Raw genomic sequence first — 27,123 nt, 5'->3', positions numbered from 1 at the left:
TTGGTGACAGGCTGCAGGAGTTCTGTTCAGGTTTGGCCCTATGTCCCCTAGATATGTCCCCATTTTTTTAAAAACATTATTTCCTTACTCTTAACATTGTCACTATAAGATCCCCCAGGCTCATCTTGTATTTTCCCTGCTCCTGCCATAGAATCAGCCATAATTACAAGGAGCATTTTTTTTTTTTTTTTTTAGAGAATAGTGTTAGAAACCAAGATGTGGGTGCTGGGTGTTCTCCTTGCTACTGGGGTGTCATTGCTTAGGTTCTCTGAGTAGACCAACCTGGGAATTACCTGTCCTCACACAGATCTATAGTTTTCTCTTTGCCATTTTATTTACTTATCCACAGCTAACTCTGTGCTCATACTGATGTAGATGACTCAGATCCCATACTTCAGGATTCATTTTCACCTTTCCCCTAGGTTCTTTGTCCCTATCTTTATTTATCAAGTACTATGGCATCATATGCCTTTGAAGAGTTTTCCATCTATTCCTCCACGCTCCCATGCTCTCTGCACACTGCCTATAACCCCTTCCCTCTGGCCTCATTTGGACCCTGCTGGATCACTCGTCTATAACCTTCCAACTCTGCCCCGTTCACCTGGACCTGAGGTGGCAATGCCACAGCAGTTTAAGATATTGCATGTGACAAATATCATCCTTGGGGGTTGTTGAAAGGATGGAAGTAAAAAATGTGGCAAGTGCCCCCCATTTTCAGGCATCCAAGGTCAGGAGATGCCTGTATTCTTCCAACATATGAGCACATTGTTGAGATACACATGTGCATGCAGACTCTTTGAATGTAATTACATACAAGGAACTGGGAATGTGGGAGTACGGGTGTGTGTAAACATATGTGCTTGCATTTCACGAGTGTGTGCATGAGTGTGAGTTGGTATGGAGTGTATGTTGAGAGTGTGAGGGTGTATGGCTGTGCATTTAAGATTATGTTGTGAATATGCACATGTATTTGCATCTATGTGTAATGTTTGTATGTGTGTGTTTGTGAACTAGGGGATGTCCACCATCATGGTCCTAGTGTCTGACTTGGAAACGGAGTATTTGATTACATATTTGTTTGTAGTGAAAACAAGGGATTAATTAGGATTTTCATGTTATTCTGGTGAATGTACCTCTTTATGATATTGAAATAGTTCTCATTATCCCTGGTCATATTATTTGTTCTTGAAATTACTTTAATCTTAATATAGCCACTATATTCATTATAGCGTTTCCATTTATCTTTGGTCTAGGATTTTATTTTGTGTTCTTAATTTATGAAGTGAATTTCTTAGGATACATTGTGTTGCCTGTCTTTAAAAAGTCCAATTGTCAGGGGCGCCTGGTTGGCTCACATGGTTATTGGTGTAAGACTCTGCATTTCATTCAGGTCACGATCTCACGGCTCTTGAAATGGAGCCCCATGATGGACCTACACTGACAGCACAGAACCTGCTTGAGATTATCACTCTCCCTCACTCTCAAAAGAAATAAACAAAAAAACAAAAAGAAAAAAATCCAGTGATAATGTTTGCTTGTCAATGGGGCCTTTAGACGATTTCCTTTTACACATCTATAGATGTAACTTATTTTCCTCTTGCTTTTATAATGTCTCCTTTCCTCTGTTCCCTGTCTTCTTTGAAATGACTGAATTTTTACAAATGATTTTATTTTAAATCCATTTCCTTGGTTCACAGGTGTTAGCTGTAACTATTGTTTTTTGTTTGCTTTAAGGGTTATCTGTACAGCTTACCAGTCTACCTTCACGTGAGTCTATACTTTCTTCATATAGAGCATCTGACCCTTCCTTTCCACATGGACTTCCATCTCTAAATTCCTGCCCTAGGTAACCATTAGTGTAGGTTTCTTTTCCAAACGCTATACACATATATGCTAGGCTGTTAGTGTCTTACACAGTCCACTATATTTTAAAGAGGCTTAAAAATAGGAAAGACAGGTTTTATTTACTCATATAATTACTACTTCTAGTGCTCTTAATTCCTTTGGGTAGGTCAGGAGTCTGCCACCTACAGAACATGAGCCAAGTACAGCCTACCGTCTGTTTTTACGTGAAGTGTAACTGGAATGCAGCCACACTCATATTTAGGTACTTTTGACCCAATGAGGACATACTGGAAGAGCGATAACAGAAACAGCATGGCCTACAAAGAATAAAATATCTACTATATGTTCCTTACATAAAAATTTGCCGACCTTGCACATAGAGTCCCATTCTCATCACATTTCAGTTAGTATAAAATTGGGACATAAAACGTACTGAAAGGTCAATCTTATAGTCAAAATATTAGGCAATGGTAACACAAGATTGCTCTCAACTGTAAGAATAAAACTAGGAACTGGGAGTTACTAGGTCTTAAATTAGGAAAACATGAAATAATGCGATTTTGTTCCTCTTCAATTTGCAAGTACAATATCTTCTTAGATCTTACAATTTTTTTTGATGATATGGACATTGAAGATATAACTGAGGTGTAAAAGACACACCCAATATTACTTGATACACTTTTGTAAGTGGAAGAAGCAACATACCCCTGGCTGGGTATAAGGGTAGACAATAGGAAAAGTATGTATCTTAACAAGTCCTGGGATCAGATCCCTAGACAGTTTTGACAAATGAGATTTACTATCTGTCCATTAATTCATTACCCTACCCCACCACTGTGTTCTCGGTAGTGGTAAGTCTGACGTAAAGAAATAGGTCTGTGCATTCTCCAAACAGGTCATGGTTTTGGATCTATCACATATAATCTTAAGCCCTCTGGGGAGTTTTGTTATTAAAATTTCAAAAATTCTAACTACTGGGCACCTGGGTGGCTCGGTTGGGTGAGCGCCCCACTTCAGCTCAGGTCATAATCTCATGGCTGGTGGGTTTGAGCCCCGCATCAGGCTCTGTGCTGACACCGCAGCCTGAAGCCTGTTTTGGATTCTGTAACACTCTCTCTCTCTGCTCCTTCCCCACTCACACCGTCTCTCCATCTCTTAAAAAGTAAATACACATTAAAAAAACTTCAAAAATATATAAATAAAAAATAAAAATTCTAACTACGAGGAGTCCCAAATTTCAAATGTCTATAGTGGAAATGTAGACATTTCCACTATATGTAGAATGTGAAATGTAGTATAGAATGTAGTGTAGAATGTGAAATGTAGACATTTCACCAAGACAAAAAACAATTGTGGATATTCCTCAACCAGTTTAGTATGTTCCCATTTGGGCAATTTTGGGCTTCTTTACTCCACCCACTTGCCCTTCCCCGTTTGTATTTGCATGATACGCTTTCAGTGGTTCTGCACAAAGATGACCTCAGCATGTGGGCATTGCCTGAAAACACTGTTTAAATTAGGAAACCCTGTCAGTCGATCATTACACACGAACACATTCATGGTACTTACCACTATCACATTTTATCTTATACACTTCTGTTTAGAGAATCTAAGTTACTTGAAGACGTGGATTTTTGTTTCCTGCTACAAAGTAGAAAGTTACTGTATTGCATAAAAGCTAAGAGACTAATAGTTCACATGCTCCAGTAAACATGTAATTTCATTTGTGGCACCAAATTCCTTACTCCTGTAACTTTCTATCCCAGCATTCTGCACATTCCTCATAAATTTTCAAGCTGTATTTTGTTTGGTTCATCTTGTGAGTTTTAGGCAGCACGTGCCAAACAGCTCTAACCCATCTGTGAAGGATGCCTTTTGTAGATCTTCTCAGCTACAAAATGTTAAATTCAATATTCCCTCTCACTTGCTCCATTCTACTCTCAATACAAATACTAATCTTATTGGTCAGGTCGGACAGTGTTCATTTGTGAGGGACAGACCTCCTGGAAATCAGTGGCTGAAACAACTAGGTGGTTTATCATTCTCACGTAACAGGAAGCCCACAGATGCAGGTTGGGATGGGATGGGTCCTGGGCAGTCCTCTGCCTGCTCCACCTCCCTTAGCACTCAGCACTCTCTCTCCTTACAGCAGGATGGCTGCTGTAGGACCAAGAAGGATGAATGGTAAGGGGCAAAGGCCTTTTCTTTATTAGGTTTTGTCTCATTTACATGGAAATAATCCCAGGAGGTTCATCCCAATCAGCTACACATTGTAATTCAATTTTGATAAGGGTCTTAGGGGGATGACAGTTGAGCATCTGCCTCTTGATTTGGGCTCAGGCCAACATCCCAGGGTTGTGGGATAGAGACCTGGGTAGGCTCTGCACTGATTGTGGAGCCTGCATAAGATTCTCTCCCTCTGCCTCTGCCCCTGCCCCCTACTAGCGTGCACCCTCACTGTAAAATAAATAAATGAATAAATTAAAATAAGGGTATTGGGGAATTTTCAAATTTCATATTCATGACTAAACAACAGAAAGTAAAAGATCGTAAAGAAAATATTTTGCAGACCAAATTTAAATATACCCCGTAACTGGGGCATCTGGGTGGCTCATTCGGTTAAGCATCTGACTTTGGCTCCAGTCATGTCTCATAGTTTGTGAGTTCGAGCCCCATGTCCGGCTCTGCACTGATAGCTCAGAGTCTGGAGCCTGCTTAGGATTCTGTCTCCTTCTCTCTCTGCTCCTCTCCCACTTGTGCTCTGTCGCTCAAAAATAAATGAATGTTAAATTAAAACAAAAAATACGTACTCAGTAATACTGAAAAGGTAGTGAAGGATAACTGTGGATAAGACCGATTTCATCACAGATTTTCTTTATCCTGAGTGTACAGTATCACATGCAACCCGTGACCAGTATCGTAGGTATTCCAAATGAGTGAAAAGTTATTAGTCCTTAGTGTCTTCTAACTTACACATTTATTTTCTTTGAAATTTATTAATTTTAATTTTATTTACCTGAATTTGACACTAATTTGCCAAGTTTCAATACAGAGCTTCCGATGCTAGTACCTTTTTTAAAAAGCTTCTTAAATTTTATTTTTCCATGCTCAGTGTTGAAACTGACCCAGGGCTCAATCCCATGATCCATGAGATCACAACCTGAGCCAAAATCAAGAGTTGGATGCCTAACCGACAGCCACCCAGGCAGTCCCTGCTTCTAGTGTCTTGGTAGCAAAATGGAAGGAATGATTTTGAGATTCCATTCTTTCCATTCTCCTTTAAAGTGAAACATCTACAGAAGGTTTGTAGCTGAGAATATTCTATCATGTCTGAATGTATTTAATATTAGACCAAAACTTTATAGAAGAATCGTGACATCACCAGTCTAAAAATATCTTCAGTAACTGAAATAAACAGTATTTCACAACCATTTTCCACAATCATACTGTGTGGTGGGGCTATGAATGCATCAGAAAGAAGAAGGTATTAGTTAGCACGAGGAAGATTGTGGTCTTTCCCAGGCAAGTCAGTAAGGAGTAAACTTCAGTTTTGTATTACAGGATCTGACTGTACTTTTGATACCCGACTAATGATACCTGTGAAGCTTCATTACAACCTCTTACTATTCTGCCCATCTGGGCAGGAAAAGCTAATAATGAAGGCAGACAAGCCTTTCCTTTGGCAGTAGTTGTAAGTTCAGAGTGTCAATGAGTATCATCAACCTGACGCTGCACATTATGCATCATAACAAAGTAGTTTACTATTCCCTGTTCTCCCTAGCCATTTTCAGAACTTGAGAAATCTATCCTAGGCTCCCAAGAAAGCATCATCAGATACTCAACTTCCTCCTAACACTTAGCTGCATGCAGCCATCATTCTTGACATGTGAACATCCTGTTCCAGTGAAGCACAAATGCAAACGAGCAAAAAATGTTTTAGAGGGTAAATGGAGATTTCTAGTTTTCAAATAAGATTCCCATTGTGTAATGTTCATTCTTGAGGATAAAGTCATTACAATTTATCTTTTCAAATTATTCTCTGAGCACTATAGCACAAAATAAAGATTGTCTTACTTTTCTCCTTCTCACATTTTCTCTTAGTTCCTAATACTTTTCATATGCTTGCCATTTTTCTAATTTCATTTAATGTAAAGGTGCGAACCATGGGTCACATTTCAGCACAAAAGACAGGGAGAAACAGAATCATATGGTGTATATTCATGAATGGGGAGGCCGGTGGTAGAGGGTGACAGTTTGAAATTACATTGCAATAGTATTTTCATTAGAGCCACAAAAATACTATGGGATATACGCTGGGTAGGTAACTCTCAAATACAACTTACGAATATATACTTCCAAAACTGTATGTTTAAATCTAACATGAAATGACATTGTTATAGATGACATTCAACCACAAACCCTAAGGATGTATTATTAGTGTTCATTATGAAATGACCCAAAAATGAGAAATAGGGTATCCCAAACAAAATGGTATCAAAATGCAGTTTAAGTGGCCAAAATTGAGTCTTTCTCAAGCATATTACATTTGAGTTTTAGTTTTTCTTTCTTTTTAGAGCACAAGTAGGCGAGACGGACAGAGAGACAGAGAGAGACAGAGAAAGAATGAGAACAGCAAGCAGGCTCTACACTCAGCAGAGCCCAGTACAGAGGTCAACCCCATGACCCTCAGCCGAAATTGAGTCAGTCACCCAACAGAGTGAGCCACCCAAGCACGCCTACTTTGGTTCCTTTAAATGCTCTAAAATTTTCTCTTCAGTTTCCAAAATTAAGACTAGTTTTTACTCATCTGTGATATACAACAGTCATTACCTTTCAAAACATGGACAGACCATCATCCCCCCTCTATTTTCTCTAGTACAAATGCTATCCCAAGTAACCCATAGTTCTCACATGAAAATCTCTTTCTCAGGGCACCTGGGTGGCTCAGTCGGTTAGGCGTCCGACTTCGGCTCAGGTCATGATCTCGCAGTCTGTGGGTTCGAGCCCCGTGTCGGGCTCCGTGTTGACAGCTCAGAGCCTGGAGCCTGTTTCAGATTCTGTGTCTCCCTCTCTCTCTGACCCTCCCCTATTTATGCTGTCTCAAAAATAAATAAATGTTAAAAAAAATTAAAAAAAAAAAGAAAATCTCTTTCTCCATGTCCCAACCTACTATTTCATGATCATCTATCTGACAGAGTAATTCTCTCCTATAATAATCAACAAAGGAACTCAATCATACCATCAAATCCAGAGAAAGGGCCATGACCTCAGAAAACATGACAATTTACATATCAGTGTTAGGTTTATTCCTGGCCACTCCCTATGCTTCCAAATGTATAGTACACTTTATCTTAAGCTTAGAATCCTAGCTTTTCCAGGGTATATACGTATGGCTAAGCACCCCCAATGAAAGAGGTTCCCTTCACCTTACCAATGCTTTCTCTCAGACCACCACTACGCTTGACAAATGAAATGCATAAAATTAAAGTATAACATCAGTAGAGTCCAAACTTGAGGTTACAAGTCATCAATGATAATTCAGTGTCAAGAAACCTAAAATAATTGAGTAAAAAGTTATAGGGGTACCTGGCTAGCTCAGTCAAAAGAGCACGTTACTCTTGCTCTTGGGGTTCTGAGTGTGAGCCCCATGTTGGATGTACAGAGGAAAATAAAATCTTTGAAAAAAAATTTTTTAACATTTATTTATTATTGAGAGACAGAGAGTCACAGAAGGTGAGCAGGGCAGGGGTAGAGAGATGGGGAGACACAGAATCTGAAGTAGGCTCCAGGCTCTGAGCTGTCAGCACAGAGCCCGACGTGGGGCTTGAACACAAACTGTGAGACCATGACCTGAGCCGAAGTCAGTTGCTTAACCAACTGAGCCACCCAGGCGCCCTCACAATAAAATCTTTATAAAAAGATTTCAATGGAATATGATTAGGTCTTTCCACATATATACTTATTCCATTGACACACATCATCTCATGAGTTTTTTTTTTTTAATTTTTTTTAACGTTTATTTATTTTTGAGACAGAGAGAGACAGAGCATGAATGGGGGACGGTCAGAGAGAGAGGGAGACACAGAATCTGAAACAGGCTCGAGGCTCTGAGCGGTCAGCACAGAGCCCGACGCGGGGCTCGAACTCACAGACCGCAAGATCATGACCTGAGCCGAAGTCGGACGCTTAACCGACTGAGCCACCCAGGTGCCCCTCATCTCATGAGTTTTAAATACTTTTTATTTTCTGGAATTTAACACCTAAGATTGGTTAATTGTCAAAGCAAACCGAGGTCCCCCTAGCATGAAGTTTTAAATTGTAGTCCATTGAAGAATTGGCGAAGTTATCGCCTTCATTACTCTTTAATGTTCCTGTCCAGTAAGAATTCTTTGGTGTATGCTGACGTAAAGACTTTGACACATTTATATGGTTTCCATGTTATGTGAATTCTTTCTAGACCACAAAGCACAAAGTTGTATATTTTGTTTTTTTATCAATGGAAGTCTGTACCTCTTAACTCCATTCATCTGTTTTAACCCATCCCCAACTTGTACACTTTTTATAACCCAGATGACACTCCTTTTATTTGTAAGGGTTCTCTCTAGAAGAAATTACATTCCCCAAAGTATAAGAAGCTTTAGATAAGCCTTGTCATACACTCCTAGTGTGTGTTTTCTTTCAGAGGCTTCTATTCTATCAGGTGAGGTATGAACCCTGGTTACAAGCTTTCCCACTTATGTTAGTTTCATATGGTTCCTCTCCATGGTGAAATCTGATACTGAGCAAGTCTTGAACACTTGCTCACTTGTTTATTTCTTCTACGAGTTCTTTGATGCTTCCCAAAGCTTGAGCTTTGAATAAAAGCACTGCCACACATATTAGGTTCACATTGAGTAAGATGTGAACGCTCCATAAAGGCTTTTCCACACTGAATACATTTGTACGGTTTCTATCCAGTATGAGTTCCATCATGACCCCAAAGGTGAGAACATCTGATAAAAGCCTCACCACATTTATTACATTTAAAAGGTTTTCCTCCTGAATGAATTCTCTGATCTTCCATAATGCTTGAACACTGGATAAAAGCCTTGTTACACACATTACATTTGAGTGGTTTATGCCAGTGTATATTTTCTGATGCTTAGCAAGGTTGCCCAATGGGGTAAACGCTTTGACACACTCATTACATTAGTAAAGTTTCTCCCCAGTACTGATTTCTTTTATGTTGAGTAAGATTTGAGCACTCAGTAAGGTTTTGCGACACTCACTACATTTGTAAGGTTTCTCTCCAGTATGAGTACTCTCATGACCAAAAAGGTTTGAACTTGTGCTAAAAGTTCAACATTTAGTACATTTACAAGGATTTTCACCTGTATGGATTCTCTGAAATGACAAAAGGCTTGACATTTGGATAAAAGCCTTGTTACACACATATTGTTTGTGTGATTTCTAGCCAGTGTGTATTTTCTGTTGATAAGTAAGGCTTTGAAATTGGGTAAACGCTTTGTCACACTCATTACATTTATAAGGTTTCTCAACAGTATGGATTCTCTGATGATTTGCAAAGTTTGAATTTGTAGTATAGAACTTGCCACATATGTTACACTTACATGTTTTCTTTCCGGTATGGGCTTTCTGATGTCTATTGAGTTTTGAAGGCTGGGTAAAGGCTTTGCCACACTGATTACATTTGTGAGGTTTGTCACCAGTATGAATTTTCTCATGACTCCAAAGGTGTGAACGTTGGGTAAAAGCCTTACCACATTCATTACATTTGTAAGGTTTCTCTCCTGTATGGATTCTCTTATGCTGTGTCAGACGTGTACGCATCGCAAAGGCTTTGCCACAATCAATACATTCGTATGGTTTCTCTCCAGTATGGATTTTCTTATGCTGAGTAAGATGTGAACTACATGAAAAGGCCTTGCCACAATCAATACATTTGTAAGGTTTCTCTCCAGTATGAGTTCTCTCATGACGCAAAAGTTCTGAACGTTTGATAAAAGCCTTATCACATTTAGTACATTTATGAAGCTTTTCTCCTGTATGAATTCTCTGATGTGCCATAAGTCTTGAACTTTGGATAAAAGCCTTGTCACACATATTACATTTGTGTGGTTTCTCCCCAGTGTGTATTTTCTGATGCTTAGTAAGGTTTCCAAATTGGGAAAACGCTTTGGCACACTCATTGACTTTGTAAGGTTTCTCTCCAGTATACATATCCTGATGATTTGCAAGGTTTGAATTTTGACTATGGACCTTGCCACATATGTTACATTTATATAGTTTCTCTCCTGTATGGACTCTCTGATGAGTAGAGAGGCGTGAATACTGGGTAAACTCTTTACCACACTCATTACATTTGTAAGGTTTCTCTCCAGTATGAGTTCTCTCATGTCCGCAAAGCTGTGAATGTTTGATAAAAGCCTTATCACATTTATTACATTTATAAGGTCTTTGTCTTGTATGAATTCTCTGATGTGCTATAAGGCTTGAACTTTGGATAAAAGCCTTGTCACACACATTACATTTGTGCGGTTTCTCACCAGTGTGTATTTTCTGATGCCTAGTAAGGTTTCCAGATTGGGTAAACGCTTTGGCACACTCATTACATTTGTACGGTTTCTCTCCAGTATGGATTTTTCTATGTTGACTAAGATGTGAACCATCGGTAAAGGCTTTGCCACACTCAGCACATTTGTAAGGTTTCTCTCCAGTATGAGTTCTCTCATGACCCGAGAGGTGAGAACGCGTGCGAAAAGCCTTATCACATTTACTACATGAATAAGGTTTTTCTCCTGTGTGAATCTTCCGATGTTGATTAAGCCTACAGCTTCTGATAAAAGCCTTGCCACACACATCACATATGTGTGGTTTTTCTCCAGGATGTGTACTCTGATGTCTAAAGAGGTGTGAGCACTGCTTAAAACCTTTGCCATACTCACTACATTTGTAAGGTTTCTCTCCACTATGGATTTTATCTTGAGTAAGGCTTGAATGCTCAGCAAAGGCTTTGCTGCATGCATTACATCTGTAAGGTCTCTGTCCAGAAAGAATACCCTCATCGCTCATGAGGTTTGAGGTTTTGCTAAAATCCTTCCCACAGTCAGTACATTGATAAGATTTTTGTCCAGTGCATGCTCTCCTGGCCTGTGCAGGTAACAAATGAAAAATCTTCCTAGATTTATTCCAAATGTTTTGGGCCCTGGGAATTCTTTCAAGTGGTGAGACTGAGGAACCATTGCTGACAGACTTCTCAGTTGGATTACATTCATACATTTTCTCCTCACTGTGAAACCTCTGGAGCTCATCCAGGTGTGCCTGCAAACTTAATCCAATTCTATTTTCCAAGCAGTTTATGTACTGGTTTCCAGAACCACTTACGTTACTGTCCTGTTGTAACAAAGTCCTGATGAATGGTTCATTATTCATGACATACTGGTATGTATTTTTTCTCACAGAAACACTCTGCTTTTTAGGAAGAGTAACTGAGGGCTGATTAAGTGGCTGATCTTTCCTACAAGTGAGATTTTTCTTATGGGTCAAAGGCACTTCTTTGTAATTTCTTGCATGATCTCCCCACCGATTTTCAAACTCATGCCTATTTTCCCAGACTTCCTTGAGACCAAAATCCTTGATGCCATGGCTTTCATTTCTCTCCAATATCACTAAGTGGTAAAATACTTCTTTATAAATGTCCTCCCCTGGTGACAATTCCATGAGTGCAAATCCAGCAGAAAGGCTTCCTATCAAATAGAGTCGGAAGGTAAATATTTTATACTAAATTCAATAATTACACACCTAAATAATTATAGTAAATAAAGGAAGTTAGTCAACAATGGTCTTCAAACACTTTTCTCATATACAATGTTTTTGAGTTCTCTTTTTATAACGTTTTCCATATTAACAATTTCTCTGATTTTAAGGTAATTTTTCGAAAAACATTTTACATTATCCATATTTTTTGGACACATAACTGGATACTTAAATGACACTTCATGATTACAGAGCCCATCTACACACTGGTTATTTTATAACTGTGCATGAAAATCATAGAGATGTCTATCTTCCTTAAATCTTAGTCTTTATAAAAACGTGTTTACCTGAACCCAATATCTCATATTTCAGTGATGCTCAACGAATCTTTCATTCCTCCTAGTATGTGTTCCTTATGGAATGTAAATCCTGTTTTTATGTCTCCAAGAAAAACTGCTTTAGAATCCCAGGGACTACTAGTTTCTGTAACTATGGTTACTTATTAACTTAACCTCCTAGATCTATCAATATGTAGGTTGTAACATACAGAGTCTTTAAATATCTTGTTTCTCTCAACCTATGTTCACACATTATTAAACACACAGTATAATTAACCACCAGATCAAGCTGCTGTCCTGAGCAATTCATACGCATGTTCCCCTGTATGAATAGGGATCCTTCTGCAGTACAGGGGACAGGGGAGTCAGGTGCTGTGTAAACTGAGGTGCTTTGTTGATCAAAATTAATATACCAGGATATACGAGGATGGTTTGTTTAGCTCAATGAAACATCTGAGGAAAGGCCAGGACTTGGATTCAGAAAAGCAAGAATGAAGCATAAGAAGTAACTGACCATGTGGGGACAGGGCTTGTGCCTGCACATCTATGGGAATATGATTGTGGTGTAAGTTTAATGCAGGACCTTGGGAAAAAAGAAAACACATTCAGCAAAAGGTATAATACGGACACATTCTGTAGGAACGCAACTATGGGCATGAAGCAAAGGTGGAAAACATTCAATAGGGAGACAGGGTTATAGGAAGACTGTACAGTTGTATCTATTTCAGTATTTGCTCTAAAAATTATCAAACTATCCCATGAATTCCACTTCTAGGTATGTACTCAAGAGAATTACATAATGTATACATGTTCCAGGAGACATTTACTAGAATGCTTTTTAAGGTTGTTGCTTAGAGGGAGCGAGCTTGCAAAAGGGGGAGGGGGAAATTCCCCTGAGGTCTCCAGCTTGTAAGCGCATTGTGCAATGCGGGGCTCAAACTCACATACTGTGACTTCATGACCTGAGTCAATATCAAGAGTCAGATCCTTAACTGTCTGAGCCACCCAAGCACCCCAACATAATGTATCATTACAGAAAAACCTATGGCAAATCAGGTTAATGATATTTCTGGGACTACACAGGAACTTAAAAAATATGTTCTCAAGATACCACAAATTCTTAAAGAATACCATAGCATCAGTTGGGGGGCTCAGTCAGTTAAGTGTCTGACATCGACTCAGGTCATGATTGCAGGCTTAGGACTTCAAAAGCCCGCAACACGCTCTGTGCTGATAGCTCAGAGCCTGAAGCCTGTTTCGGATTCTGTGTCTCTCTCTCTGCCCCTACCTCGCTCATGTTCCCTCCCTCCTCCCTCTCTCTCAAAAGTAAACAAACATTAAAGAAAAGTCATAACTTTAATCGAGGAAAATATCTGTTGTAACAATTAGGTATCACTGCACATTTATGAGAATGGCCAAAATCCACAACACTAACACCAAATACTAGTGAGAATGTGGAGCCATAAGAACTCTCATTCATTGCTGGGGGGAATGCAAAATAGTACTCCTCTTTTGAACAGTTTGCACTTTCTTACAAAATTAAACGTACCCTTAAATACAACCTAGCAGTCCCACTCTTTGGTATTCATACAAATAAGTGGAAAATTTCTGTTCACATGAAAACATACCCACAAAAGTGAAAAATCCTAAAATTTCTATGGAGCCACTAAAGATCCTGAATGGCCAAAGCATCTTGACAACAAAGTACAAAGCTGGAGGCATCACATTCCCTGATTTCAAACCCCCCGACTACAAAGCTGTGGTAATTAAAACAGTATGGTATTAGCATAAAAATACACAAATAGATCAACAGAACAGAATACAGCCTAGAAATAAACCCACACACATGTCACTTAATTTACAATAAAGGAGACATGACTATACAAAAGGGGAAAGCACAATTGATGGTTTGGGAAAACAGGACAGCCAGAGGCAAAGGCATGAAACTGGACCACTATCTGACACCATACACAAAAGTTAACTATGAATGGATTAAAGACTTAAACCTAAGACCTGAAATAATAAAACTCCTATTAAGAAAAGTTGGGGGGGGCGCCTGGGTGGCACTCTCACTTGTGCTCACACCCCAATACATTGCCCACTATGTGGATGTTCCCCTGTCTTCATTTCACTTTCCACTATCCAAGTGTCTTTCTCTTTTTCCAAAACAGAGATGATATTCAGCTCAAGAACAGATTTTCATTTATCAAGAAAAACAGAACATGATCTGCTTGGCTCTTCGAGAACAAATTCCCTGCTCTTGGTTCAGCAAACAAGAAAGGATATTCATTTTAAGTGGTGTAGAAACATATTTCAAAAATTACTCAAATGAGTGCCTGTGTGCTTAAGGATTATTTTAGGTGTGCAGACATCTGGGTTTTTTCCAAGAACCACCTAACCAAAGGCACAAGGGTAAGACCACAGAATCAGAGATTTAAATAAATTCACCACAAGGTTTCCTTTTTTCCCTCCTACTTTAAATACTGTTTTTCTCTCTGAGCCTTATCTTTCAAGATGTCAGCAAACTTGGACTTTGCTAAGAATATAAGGGTTTTAGATCCTATTCCCCAACTCCGAGATTGTTACTTAGATTATAGTTAGTTAACAGAGAATGTAATGCTGGTTTCAGGAGTAGAATTTAGAGATTCTTCACTTACACAGAACACCCAAGGCTCCTCATCACCAGTTCCCTCCCTTAGGCTTTTCTGACTGCTAAGTTCTGCAACCACCTAAACAAGCAGGAATGCAGAACTTCTGAAGGAAAGGGAAGTTAGAGTCCATTTGCCACATTATGAACCCTTTCCACTCTCAATCCAAAACAGCTGCAATCACTCCCTTAAGAACAAGGAATTGGAACTCTTATGATCAAAACAGGGGCTCTCATTAGAAAATGCACAGCACAGACATAAAAAGTAACTACCGACTTCTGGAGGCAAGTTATCCTCACCCACGGAGACCAGGTTCCTGTAGTTCTCCAACATCACGTCCCTGTACAAGGCCCTCTGAGCGGGGTCCAGGCACTCCCACTCCTCCTGAGAGAACTCTATGGCCACATCCCTGAAGGTCAACCGTCCCTGAAAGGAAAACACATTTCACCAAATGGACAGGAAACATGTTCTTATTTGACCAAAGACAAGAGAAGCACAGATGTGTAAAGACTGACTTGACTGGAGTGAGTGTTCTTTGATCCGTGTAAGATAATTTTGAGTGAGTTACAGTGAACATAAAATTAGCCACTTTAAAATACCATTGGGGGCAATTATTGCACTCAAATATTGCACAAACGTCACCTGTCTAGATCCAAAACTTTTTTATCAGCCCCATAGGAAAGACTTTACCCATTAACAGGTGCTTCCTATTGCCCAGTCCCTGGCAACCACTAATGCTTTTCTCTGTGGATTCACCGATCTTGGATCTTTTTGTGTAAAAGGAAAGGGATCAAAAATGTGACCTTTTGCATCTGCCTTCTTTCACACAGAATCATCCTTGGGGCTCATCCACGATATAGTATGTATCAGTGGTCCATTTCCTTTCTTCTGGCTGCAGAATATTCGATTACAGGAGTAGACCATATTCATTCAACTACTGTAAAGCATTTGGTAGTTATGACCTTTGGCTAATATTACTAAGTTCCAGTAGAAGTTAAGTGTTTAGATGCCTGTTTTCAATTCTTTTGGTTATATACCTAGGAGTGGAATTACTGGGGCTCATGGTTTAATTTTTTCAGACTCTGTCACACTCTTTTCCACAGTACCTATATTTTTACAGCCACGTGTCATGATTCAAATTTCTCCACATCTTTATTTTTGTTTCACAACAGTCATCCTAGTGGATGTGAAACGATAGCTCACTGTGGTTCTGATTTTACATTTTAATAATGACTACTTTCATTGAACATCTCTTCATGTGCTGGATTCATTTGTGTATCTTCTATGGAGAAATGTCTATTAAAATCCTTTGACCATTGTTCAAGTTGGGTTCTTTGTATGTTGGTTGTGAGTTGTATAAGTTCTTCACATATTCTGGGTTGTAGATGCTTAGTAGATATGTGTTGGCAAATTATTTCCTCCCATTTGCTAGATTGTTCCACTTAGATGATAATGTCCTCCAGTGAACAGACATGAATAATTGAGATGATGACCAATTTATCTACTTTGTCTGGTTCTCTTTTTCTTTTGGGAGCATGTGTAAAAATCCACTGCCAACCCGAAGGTGGTGAAGACTTACCCCCTATGTTTTCACGTGAGACTTTTATAGTTTAGGCTCTTACACTCAGTCTTTGATTAAATCTGAATTCATTTCCTTACATGGCACAGGGTAGTTTCAATTTCATTCTCAAACAGATATCTAAATGTGTCAGTACCATTTAAGCGACTTTTATTTTTCCAGTGTCTGTTTTCAGCACACTTGTAAAAAAAGGAATGGACTGAAGATGTGTGGGTTTACTTGTGGATGCTCAGTTCTATTGTTTTGATCAATATTTCTAGCCTCTGGTGCAATTATGCTTTTGATTACTTCACGTAACTATATTAGTATTGATGTTGGGAAATGTAGGTCCTCCAATTTTGTTCCTTCTGACATTTATTTTGGTTATGTGGTGTCCATACCAATTCAATATGAGTTTGAGAATCACGATTCCCAATATAGCAAGAAACACTGTTGAGGTTTTGCCAAGGACTGCATTACTCTTTGTTACTCTGGGGAGCTCTCCGTTTTACAGTCTTCCAAGGCAGAAACACAAGATATCTTGACATTTAGGTTTTAATTTCCCTCACCAACATTTGTAGTTTTCACTCTGTATACAACTTCAAACTCAATTAAATTTATTCCCATTTGATGTCTTGCTCTTGTAAATGGAAGTGTTGACTTACTTTCCCTTTGTTGACTGCTAGGGTACAGAAATGTGACTGAATTTTGAGTGTTGATATTGTATTCTGTAACTTCAGTAAATTCACTCTAGGAATGAGTATTCTTTATTTCTAAAGAGGAGATCATGTATACTATAAGTAAACATAATTTGATTTCTTTTCCCATTTTGACACATTTTATTTATTTTTCTTCTGTAATGTCTCTGGTTAGAACTTCCACTAGAGTGCTCAGTTGGAGCAGCAACATGGGGCATGCTTGTTTTGTTCTCAGCTTTAAGGGATGTTTTCAGGTGTTCACCAGAGAATATGAGGTTAGCCAGGGAAATTTAGTAATAAGCTTTTTCAGACTAAGCCAGTTCCCTTCTACCCCTAATTTTGGAGTTTTTGCAGGATGCACTGTTCTGTATATGTCTGCTGAGCCTTGCTGGTTTACAGTGTTGCTCACTGCTTTATTACTGATGTCTGGTTGTTCTATCAACTATTAAGTAGGGAGCATTGAGTGCTCCAACTAGTATAGTAGAACAATCTCCCCAATGTTTGCTTCAAATGCTTGGGGGCTTTGTTGCTATGTACCTATTATTTATAGTTATTTTATCTTCCTCAATGATTTGCCCTTTTTTCAATATATAATGAGTCTCAACATGCTTGGTAACAATTTTACACCTTCAAGCCCATTTGGTCTGAAACCTGTATAGCTACCCAGCTAGGGTTCATTACTATCCACATAAATATCTTTTTCTATCCTTCAACTTTCAACCTATTTGTATATCTAAAGTGAGCCTCGGAGTGCCTGGGGGGCTCAGTCGCGTAAGCATCTGACTCTCAATTTCAGCTCAGGTTATGATCTCACAGTTTGTGAGACCGAACCCAGCAATGGTCTCTGCACTGACACTGCAGAGCCTGTTTGAATTTCTCTCTCCCTCTCTCTCTCTCTGCCCCTCTCCCACTCACGCTCTCTCACAATCAATAAATACTTTGAAAAATAGAGTGAGCTGTATGTAGACATAGAGTGGAACCATTTTTAAAAATTCCTTTCTCTTTTATTGAAGATTTTAATTTAGGTACTTTTCAAGTTGTTACTGATAAGAATTACTTCTAACATCTGCTGTTTGTATGGCTAACATTTTGTTACATAATTCCTTCCTTCTTCAGGTGTCTGTACGTGCATACCATTTTGATGGTCTATTTATTTTTCTGTATGTTTTCAGGTTTCTGAGTGGTTATCCTGGGGATTACAGCTTACATATTAAACCACTAACATTTGAATTTCAGTTGATGCTAACTTAGCTTTAATGCCATACAAACAACTGCTGTTACACATTCTCCCTTTACACTGTTGTCAAAAACTACTTCATAAAAGATATGAACAGATGTTGCATACACTCAAGAGCAGAGTTTTCTGATTGTTTTACTCATCTATCTCTTTAGACATGTAGGAAAAAATCGGTTACAAAACAAACACAATAATTAGCTTCTATATTTACTTATGTAATTACCTTTACTAGCGTTACTTGTTCCTATGGCTTTGAGGTACTGCTAGTTTCTATCCATTTCAGCCTGAAGAACTCCACGTGGCATTGCCTATAGTCTAAGTCTGTAAGTGTGAACCCCCTCAGCATTTGTTCATCTAGGAATCTCAACTTCACTATCAATTTTGTAGTAGTTTGCCTCATAAGGAATTCCTGATACGTTTTTTTTTTTAATTTTTCACTCTTTTAATACCAAAGGAGATGGATTCCTGACCTCCACAGTTTCTAACAAGAAACAGACCATTAATCTTATTCAGAATCCCTGTACATGAGAAGTTGTTTCTGTCTTGCTACGTCCCACACTCTATCTTATAAAACTTGACTGATTATGTGACTGCCAGGGATCTCCATGCATTGGACCTAGTTGAATTTCATTGAGTTTTTTGGGCGTGTAGGTTCTCTTTGATAAATTTGGGAAGTTTTCAGCTCTTCTTTCTTCAATTATTCTTTCTGCCCTTCCTTCTAGAACTCCTATTACGTTTATAGGAGTATTAGTTATAGTGTCCCAAAGGTTTCTTTGCCTCTGGCCATTTTTCTTCTTTTATTCCCTTTTATGCAGCTTTATTCCCCTCTCTCCTCCTCACACTTGACAATTTCAGTTAACCTCTGTTTAAGTTCACTGATTCTTTACTCTTTTTGTCCATCTGCTGATGAACCCTCTAGTGAATTTTCAATTCTGGTGTTTATACTTTAACTCCAGCATTTCTATTCCATCCTTTTGCTATAATTTCTATCTCTTTACTGATATTTTCTATTTGTCGAAACATTGTTCTCCTACTTCTTAGTTCTCTTCCACGTTTTCCTTTAGCTGAGGATGGTCAAGACGGTTGATTTAAAATCTTTATTTACTAAGTGAAATGTCTGTGCCTCCTCAGAAAGACCATCATCAACCTGGTAATCATGCTTAAAAGATGTACAATCTTAAAACATCCTTAGAAGTCTGTAGTGAAGTCGGCCTGCTCAGAAGCAGCCACCGTGGCATTCTTTGAAACAGTAAGGAACTGTAAAGGACCCATGTATCTTCATTTAGAGAATGCTCCCATGAGGATCTAAAAAAGCAGTAATCTCTTGCTGACTTTCACGAAATCGACTTCAAGTCATATGGCATGTAAAGATATCAATTTGCAGAATAAAATAGGATTATACACTTACAGAAGAATATATTCTAAACTCATACTACATTATATAAACGCACGTTTGGAAAATATGTACGAAAGAGAACATCGGTTCTTAATGAAGAAAATCAGTGATGGTGGAAGATATGACAGGGAAGAACATGTTTTACTTCTTAGTTTCAAAAATGTATTAGTGTGTAGAACTGAACAGCAAAAATCTGTACTATTGAAGTTTAATACATACACACAAAAATAATAAAAAGAATTTAATAATATTATGTAAAATTAAAACTGAGCACCATCCTCTGTGATGAAAGTTCTGCTCCTATGTCTGGCTAAATTATACACATTTTTCTCTAAAAGATGTGCAACGTGTGAGAGTTCCTAAAAGAACACCATGGTCTTTATGAGATGGATGTGCTACCAATAATTTATAAAACATTTACTGTTATGGGGGAAAATAGGTTCTAGAATCACTTATACTTACCTAAATAAGTTATGAAAGTTTACAGCGGAGGGCAGCCACCAAGGGGCAAAATCACCCGAGATTCGTTAGGGAAATATTGTAAGGGGATACCGAGCAACTTGTTACATCACCGGCAGGAAATTACTTTCCATCTGACCCCAATCTACTAATGTACTTTGATCACAAACTCCACTTGCCCCCAATACCCTCTGCTTCCTACACACACAAGTTAATGATTCCTGTCTGATGGCTTTCTCCATGTTCACATGTGTAAGATCTTCTTTTCTTCATGTTCCCAACGTATGTAGTATCTTGAGAGCTCAATAAATACAAGATGAAACCCATGTTGGGGGCTGTTGTCTTCTCCCAGGCAGTACCCTCTCTCGTATCCCATCTGCATCTGCTCTCTTGCTGGGCAAGAAAGAACTCCAGGCTCCTAGTCTTCGCCAGATGGTGACCGCGACAGGATAGAGGTCGACATGATAAAAGCCGAGGTTACAGACATCCATGTGATAGAAGGCGACGAGAAGTCAACATGATTAGAAGAAAAGCCAGCGTGACTAAGAAGTGGATGTGTCAGCAGGAGACGTGGCTAAGAAGGCAATGTGGGAGAACCCATTGTGGCTAAGGGCCGACGAGACTGGAAGGCGACATGGCTACGAAGCCAACATTACTCAAGGATGCAGAAAGCTGTGTAACAACTAGAGCTCCAAAAATAGAAAAATGCACAGGACAACAATCTCTCCTGATGAGGTAAGAGAAACCGAACCTATGGGGATTCACTGCCACTGAACTTTTGAGAGAATTATTATGGGAGACTCTCTATCCCTAGAACATAAAAAACACATTCATATAGCACTCCTTAAATCATTAATGATTATCCAGCAACACTGTCCTTGGTCTCCTAAGCAAGGAACCTTTCACTTAGACCCTTGGGAATGAATAGGTAAAACACTAAAGGCATGACATATGGAAGGCGCCAATGTTTTGCCTGAGTTATTCTTACATGATCTATTGTTCTGACACTCTCCCCTTATGTGCGGATGATGTTTATGAACATATAGACGCACTCAAAGTAAATAAAAACTTTTTCCACGGAACCTAAACTTCCTTATTGTCAGCCAACCCCTTCAGCATCCCTACATCCTGAGAATACCAACTATACTATTTGTCAATGGGAAATATCTGACCTGTCAAAGGAACAAAAGATTCCCTCTGAAGACATCCTCACTCCTTTGCAACTACCTATTAAGAATGCCCTTACTATGTTTACAAACACCACGGGAAAACTCACAAGACATCTTGCCCTTGGAAAACTCGAAAGAACTGGGAGCATATATTATACACTACACCGGGGTCTACCCAAAATTCAGCCATATTATGACCTATAGAAACCTTTCCCAATCTTTAAACATGGTATCTGATATGTCAACGAGCCAAGATCATCCACTTCAGATTTCCTCAGCAGTGTTTCAGGTAAAAATTAACCATGGGGAACAAACTGTCTTAGGGGGACCCAAATGTAAGTTTGTTGGTTTGAAATGGACCTGTTAATCAAAGGTCAAATAAGCTCATGTTACAACTTAAAGTAATTGGAAACTTCGTCTCACAGGTTTCATGAGTCATTGTTACACTAGCTTTCAAAGGCTTTAGTAACTCGAAGCTTTCCGTGCATGATAAATTGGGATTGAATTTGTTGGGACATCTAGGCCTTTTCTAAATAGGATAGGATGCTAAATCACTGATTACTAAGTAAGGCTTATCTGCTTTCAGCTTCTTATTGCAGGGAAAGTGAGGATATCGGGGTCTGATGGTAAACACACTTGGTGGATTACAACTTTCTGAGTATTTTACTAACAAATTTTCAAAGATTTAAATTGTAAATGAAGTCTTTTTGACCAATTAGACTTCTTTAGAAAGTTAAATTACTCTGGAAGCACTGTCAAACAAATAATAATCCTTAGGTTATATCTGAGTACATGCTATACCTATTATAGAGATTATATGTAATTCCTAGTTTTAATATTTTTTGGCATAAGGTCATCACTTGATATTCTGATAACTGAAGTGTTATGTGCCACAGAAGTAACTGAATTTCCTTCTCACCTCCATTAGATCTTTTAATCATGTCCATTTTTGTGTCTTTTTTGTCATAGTTTTGTGACTCCTGTTGGAAGACTTCCTCACCGCTATCACTTCTAGTAGACAGATAATCCTTTATGCTCAAGGAGGCTGTGTTCCCCTGCACTGTTTTTCCTTTTCCTAACTCTGCTATACCTACCCCAACTTACCAATGTTGCCCCTAGGGATGGACTCTCTATGACCCTATTCAGCAAGAAGAAGTTACAGAAGAGAACACCATCCACCCTCAGCAACCTTCAAGATTTTAAGTCAAAATTTTCAGGGGGGAACAATGTCGGAAACAAAGGAAGAAGGAAATGGCAAATGAAATTAAAATTCCCTACAATCCACAAGGACAAGCAGTTGTAGAATGAGCACATTAAAAAATATGTTAAAAACAACAAAAAAGGCAGAATTACCCATGGTTATCTACATTACAAGCTCAACTTCTCCTCGATCACACTAGGATCACTCTTACGTTTTCAAATCTTGACCCTCAAGGACTAACGCAGCTAAGCTCCATTTTCCTAAATCCCATAAACCCTCTCACCTATGGTGCCAGTTCAAACTTCTCACTTGGGTCTGAGAATATGCTTGTATTCTTTCAGATTCTGGACCTCTGGGGATTCCCTCTTGGTTGGTGAAGCCATATTATAGCATGGGGGAGACCCCCAGAACACCTTCCCATCAACCGGGACTTCCAGAGAATGACTCAGAATGAACGACCACCGCTCCATTTTCAGGATGGAAGAAACCACTTCACTGTTCCTCATCCTGAAGTCGCTCCACAAATGCAATTCCTAGCTCCTCATATAACATGAGGGAAGCCTAAACGCCTGTCAAACCAGGCCCACTTCCTCTTACAACGCAGTGGTATTGCCTACACACCTGATCTGCATCTGATGGCAATGATCTCCACCACTGGTATTAAGCAGGCCAAGGCGTTTCATAGGCCTCTTAATCATGGGGATCCAAGCCACAGTAAGCGTTATAGCCTCTGCTACCATTGCTCGAATTAGTCTTCAGCACACTATGAAACTGCACATGTAACTTAACCCAGTTATGGTCAACCTTATCGAAGAGCTAATAAGCCAAACTTCTACAAACAAATAATGGCACGCCTAAAAGCCCTTATGGCTGCCATCCAATTTATAGGAAAAGGACAAAAGGTGCTAATCCTCTATTGTAACTCTGTGAAGTGGAATACTTATACGATGTCTCCTTTTATGCCATTGCAGAATCACTCTCCAAACCTCCAGACAGCAAAATACAGATCAGGTAGCCATCATGACTGTCCTCACACGCAAACTTAAGATGAAAAAAACCAAAATGGGGAGCCAGGGGGAAATAGGTTCAAGAATCCCTTAGACTTCCACAAACAGGTTACAAAGCTTAGGGCAGAAAGCTGCCACCACGGGACAAAAGCACCCAAGGTAAAGTCATTAGCTAGAGAAAAGCTTAGGGCGAAAATCTCCCACCATGGGGCGAACGTGCCCAAAGTTAGCTAGCGAGATATTGTACTGGGATCACGAGTAACTTCTTACAGCACCTGCAGGAAATTCCTTTCCATCTGACCCCAATCTACTAATGTACTTTGGTTACACACTCCACTTGCCTCCCAGACCCTCTGCTTCCTACACACACAAATTAATGATTCCTGTCTGATGGTTTTCTCCATGTTCATGTGTGTAAGATCTTGTTTTCTTCACATGTACCTCGTAATATCTTGTGAGGTCAATAAATACTGAGACAATACCCCTGTTGGGGGCTCCTGTCGCCTTGCGGACATCACCCTTTCTCGTATTCCATTCTGCATCTGCTCTCTTCTGGACAAGAGAGAACTCCAGTCTCATGGTCTGTGACACTGTTTGACATGTAAGTTGGTTCTACATTTGAAAACCAAATGTGTTAATAAACCAAGACACCCTCTCTACTTCTCATTCCTACTTTCAACTTTCTATTCTATTCCAAAGTATTAATATCGTGGAGTCAGAAGCACAATGAGTCCCTGGTTTAACATCAAAATGCATTTGTAAAACCGGATGAAGTAAACTTCCATCACTCTTATTTTCCGGGTTCCTCAGGTACTTTTGCATGTTAATACATGACTTACTTACATAATCTCTTTAATCCTGGTTTATATGAGCTGAAAAAGGATCCAGGAGGGATCTCTGAAGAATCCTTCCTGAAGAGACTAAAGAGCTAACTCCCTATCTCCAGTCCTAGCCTGTGTAGAACAACATTCCCAGGATGACCACCTAGCAGGTGCCTCTTCCTAAGTTCCGCGTCACTTGGTCACAGTTAAGATGAAATATGCATGGAGAGGAGGGGACATTGGGAGAAAGCCCTGGGTGTGAGTAAACAACTCAGGCAGGACACCTCACAGACAGACAAGATTAACAAGTCCAAAGTGACATTTTAGGAAGAAAAATCAACAAAAAATGGGATTTTACCTGGAAAAGAGCCATTCCTTCTTTTTTCCCCCTTCTTCTGGTCTTCTTTCTCAAGTAAGGTTATACTGTGTGACAAAAAGGATGTTGTTTAATTTTCAGAATCAACATAACCCCATCCTCTGCCACAATATACATATGGGGAAAAACTTGCCATGGGAAAAAGGCCTTTGCTGCCCACTGCAACAGGAGGGATGCAGAGACAATAAGGTCCTATGTGGAGGCCAACAAGTGCATTTTTTACCCACTTCTTCACGAAGGCCTCCCCTACCGCTCAAACTTACACACTCCACTGCAACTGCATTGTCTTGTCTACCTGGCACTTGGCCAAAGGGAATGGGCTCATTCAAGTTCTTGGCTCCTCCCTAGGTAGCCCACATCCAAGGAATGCATGATGCAGGACACAGAAACCTGTCCATGCCATCAATATGGACCAACTCTTAAGGGCCACCCAGCTCCAGAGCTCCCTGGAAGCCGTACTGAGAAGTTTAGATCTTTGTCCTGATGCTGACGGGAAGCCTGTAAGAGGGTTTAATGTCAAAAGATGACACAATCAAATTTTTAAGATTTAGCCAGGATACACAGAGAGGGTGGAGGTGACAGAGGCACATCCCTGTCTCTGAGCTATGCTCCTGCTTCTTTCCCAGTGGCTTTCGATATTTTTGGAACTGGGTCACATTGTGAACTCCCACTATAACTGCACACTCTCTCCCAGAACACTACCAAAGACGCACCTAGTTTTGAAAATCATTTCACGCAACCTATTAACTCACGTTCAGAATTCTTGGTCTATTGTCTCCTGTTACAGGTGGGTCCATCGGGGGTTACAGGGGGAGTTAATTTGCCAAGTTACCCTGAAGAAGTCTCAGTTGAATGAGCAGAACTGGGTGTAAGAAAGCTCTGAAAAGGTGGCCTGGACAGGTTGAAGTAGAAAGGGCTTGTCCTAATTCCAGATTACCTTTCATGTTCCTGAAGGAGAGAAGCTTCTCTTTTATGGGTTTAAGCAAGCCCAAGCATTTAATTCCTCTTTTCCAGAAAAGCTCTATGAAATTACAAATAGTTACTGGTCCTGGAAAACATGAAAAAGGGCCACCTGTGGGCACGAGGTCTGAACACTCTCTGTATTATGAACGGATGAGCTCTGCTGGAACCAAGTTCCACATCAATCAAGACCACCGTTCAACATCTGTACAGAGAAGACAGAGGGGACCTGAGGGGATCATCTACTTAGCTGGAGAACTCACCTCAAAGCTTGATAATTTATAAACTGCCTTAACGCAAGAAGAGAACTGTTGAATTATTAAATTAGCCCATTAAACTAGGTTTTGAGTGTTAAAAGGTTACCAACATCCTTAACGGATGTGTAATGAAATACCATAAAGTTCTTTAAGAGACATCAAAGAATCCTTGCAACATATGGTAGAATAGAAAAGCATATAAAACTCATACTCTGAACAATAAAATTACAGGAGAAAATAATTTGGAAATTGAAAAGCTCTCCAGTGGAATCTGAGATTAAAGTCACAAGTGTGAGGATACATCAAATTCAGAAAAGAATGCCATGAGCCACGAAAAAAACGGGGAGAGACAAACAGTATTGTTAATAATGGCCATCGTAAAAGCACCATGTGGTTACAGAAAGTCCCCTTTAACTGACAGTTCTAATCCCCCTGGATGAGTAGGGGTTGCCAATGGCATTATCTTCTGATGCGATGCTTAGAAAGTGCAGATGCCTCAAACACCAGGTTTCACAACTCTCGATCTCTTCTCCACAACTGAAACAATTCACCAAATGTTGGATTAACGAGGTCATAAAACTTCAAGTCGGTACTTCACAACTTAATATCCTCGGTTCTTCACTAGGGTTTGGGTCCTGTGCCTTGCCTGCGACCCCTACGCGTTGTCTTCTCTGTGTAAGTCTGTGTCCTTGTTTCTCTTCAGTGCTTTTGTCCATTTCCGTTTCCCTCCGTCGCTATTCCTCCTCCAACAGTTTCACTCTCTTCTGCGGCAGCCTGTTTCAATCCCCGCCGGTTTTTCTCCCCACACTTTCTGATGACCCTCTAACTCCGCAGATTTCTGCGTCCTTCCCCGCCATCTCCGTCCACACCCTGACGGACGGCCACCCTGCGGCCAACGGCCTGCACCCACCTCCCTAGTGACGACTGTGCCCGACGCAGTATGGGGTTGGGGGCGCGGGGGACACTCGGCAGTCAGAGAAAGGTTCTGAGCAGGAAAGTGACCGGCAAGGATATCGGGGTCTGCAAGGGCCACAGGCAGAACGGCTTGGCCCGAACCTGCCTCGGAGCGATTTTAACCGAAAACGACCACAGACCCCCGGGACCCGCCCCGAGAGAAAGGACTCGGAACGTCTTAGAGCCAGGCCGCGAGAGATGAAAGGGAGAAGACGGTTCAAGAATTTTACCTTACCAGGCGACCCCGGAACCTGGGGTGGAGCCCCAGGCACTGAGCAGCGCAACCGCTGGTGCGAACCAGAAAAATGGAGACTCACTCACCCCACAGCGCACGTTGCCCTGCTGGATCAGCTTCCGGGGCTGCAGAAAATGGCGCACGCGCGTGCGTCGCGGGGCGGTGCCGGGGCGTGTCCAGGACACATCCGGTGGGGCGGGTCCAGCGC

The 27,123-nt window shown here is 40.1% G+C and overlaps 2 protein-coding genes across 7 annotated transcripts in view; one reads left to right on the top strand and one right to left on the bottom strand.

Moving 5' to 3' along the window:
* The window catches only part of LOC106972991 (zinc finger protein 677-like), a 433,591-nt gene that overhangs the window by 147,800 nt on the left and 258,668 nt on the right, over positions 1–27,123 (top strand). The gene's annotated exons all lie outside the window — the stretch shown is intronic.
* Positions 8,068–27,077, bottom strand: LOC106974908 (zinc finger protein 677-like). 6 transcript variants are annotated; one of them, XM_027037035.2, is made up of 5 exons: positions 27,002–27,077; positions 24,492–24,556; positions 14,887–15,013; positions 12,454–12,522; positions 8,068–11,591 (listed from the first exon to the last, which is right to left on the bottom strand). In XM_027037035.2, exons 2-5 carry the CDS (start codon positions 24,504–24,506, stop codon positions 9,295–9,297), a joined length of 2,508 nt encoding a protein of 835 aa, XP_026892836.2. In that variant the 5' UTR covers positions 24,507–24,556; positions 27,002–27,077; the 3' UTR covers positions 8,068–9,294. The 6 variants fall into 6 exon arrangements, with proteins under 6 accessions (XP_026892836.2, XP_026892835.2, XP_026892834.2 ...); XM_027037034.2 differs by having other exon boundaries at positions 26,911–27,031; XM_027037033.2 differs by lacking the exon at positions 27,002–27,077 and adding an exon at positions 26,916–27,000.

The sequence above is a fragment of the Acinonyx jubatus genome, chromosome E2 (genome assembly GCF_027475565.1).
Source record: "Acinonyx jubatus isolate Ajub_Pintada_27869175 chromosome E2, VMU_Ajub_asm_v1.0, whole genome shotgun sequence".
NCBI classification, from domain to species: Eukaryota; Metazoa; Chordata; class Mammalia; order Carnivora; family Felidae; genus Acinonyx; species Acinonyx jubatus.
This window is presented reverse-complemented; position numbering and strand designations above follow the sequence as displayed.

Excerpts from the sequence above, each read along its gene's own strand:
- LOC106974908 (XM_027037035.2), bottom strand. Across the intron at positions 12,523-14,886 it reads CAGGAACCTGGTCTCCGTGG|GTCCTGCATTAAACTTACAC; the intron begins GTGAGGATAACT and ends TTTTTTCCCAAG. Across the intron at positions 11,592-12,453 it reads ACAAGCCCTGTCCCCACATG|GAAGCCTTTCTGCTGGATTT; the intron begins GTCAGTTACTTC and ends TCTATTTGATAG.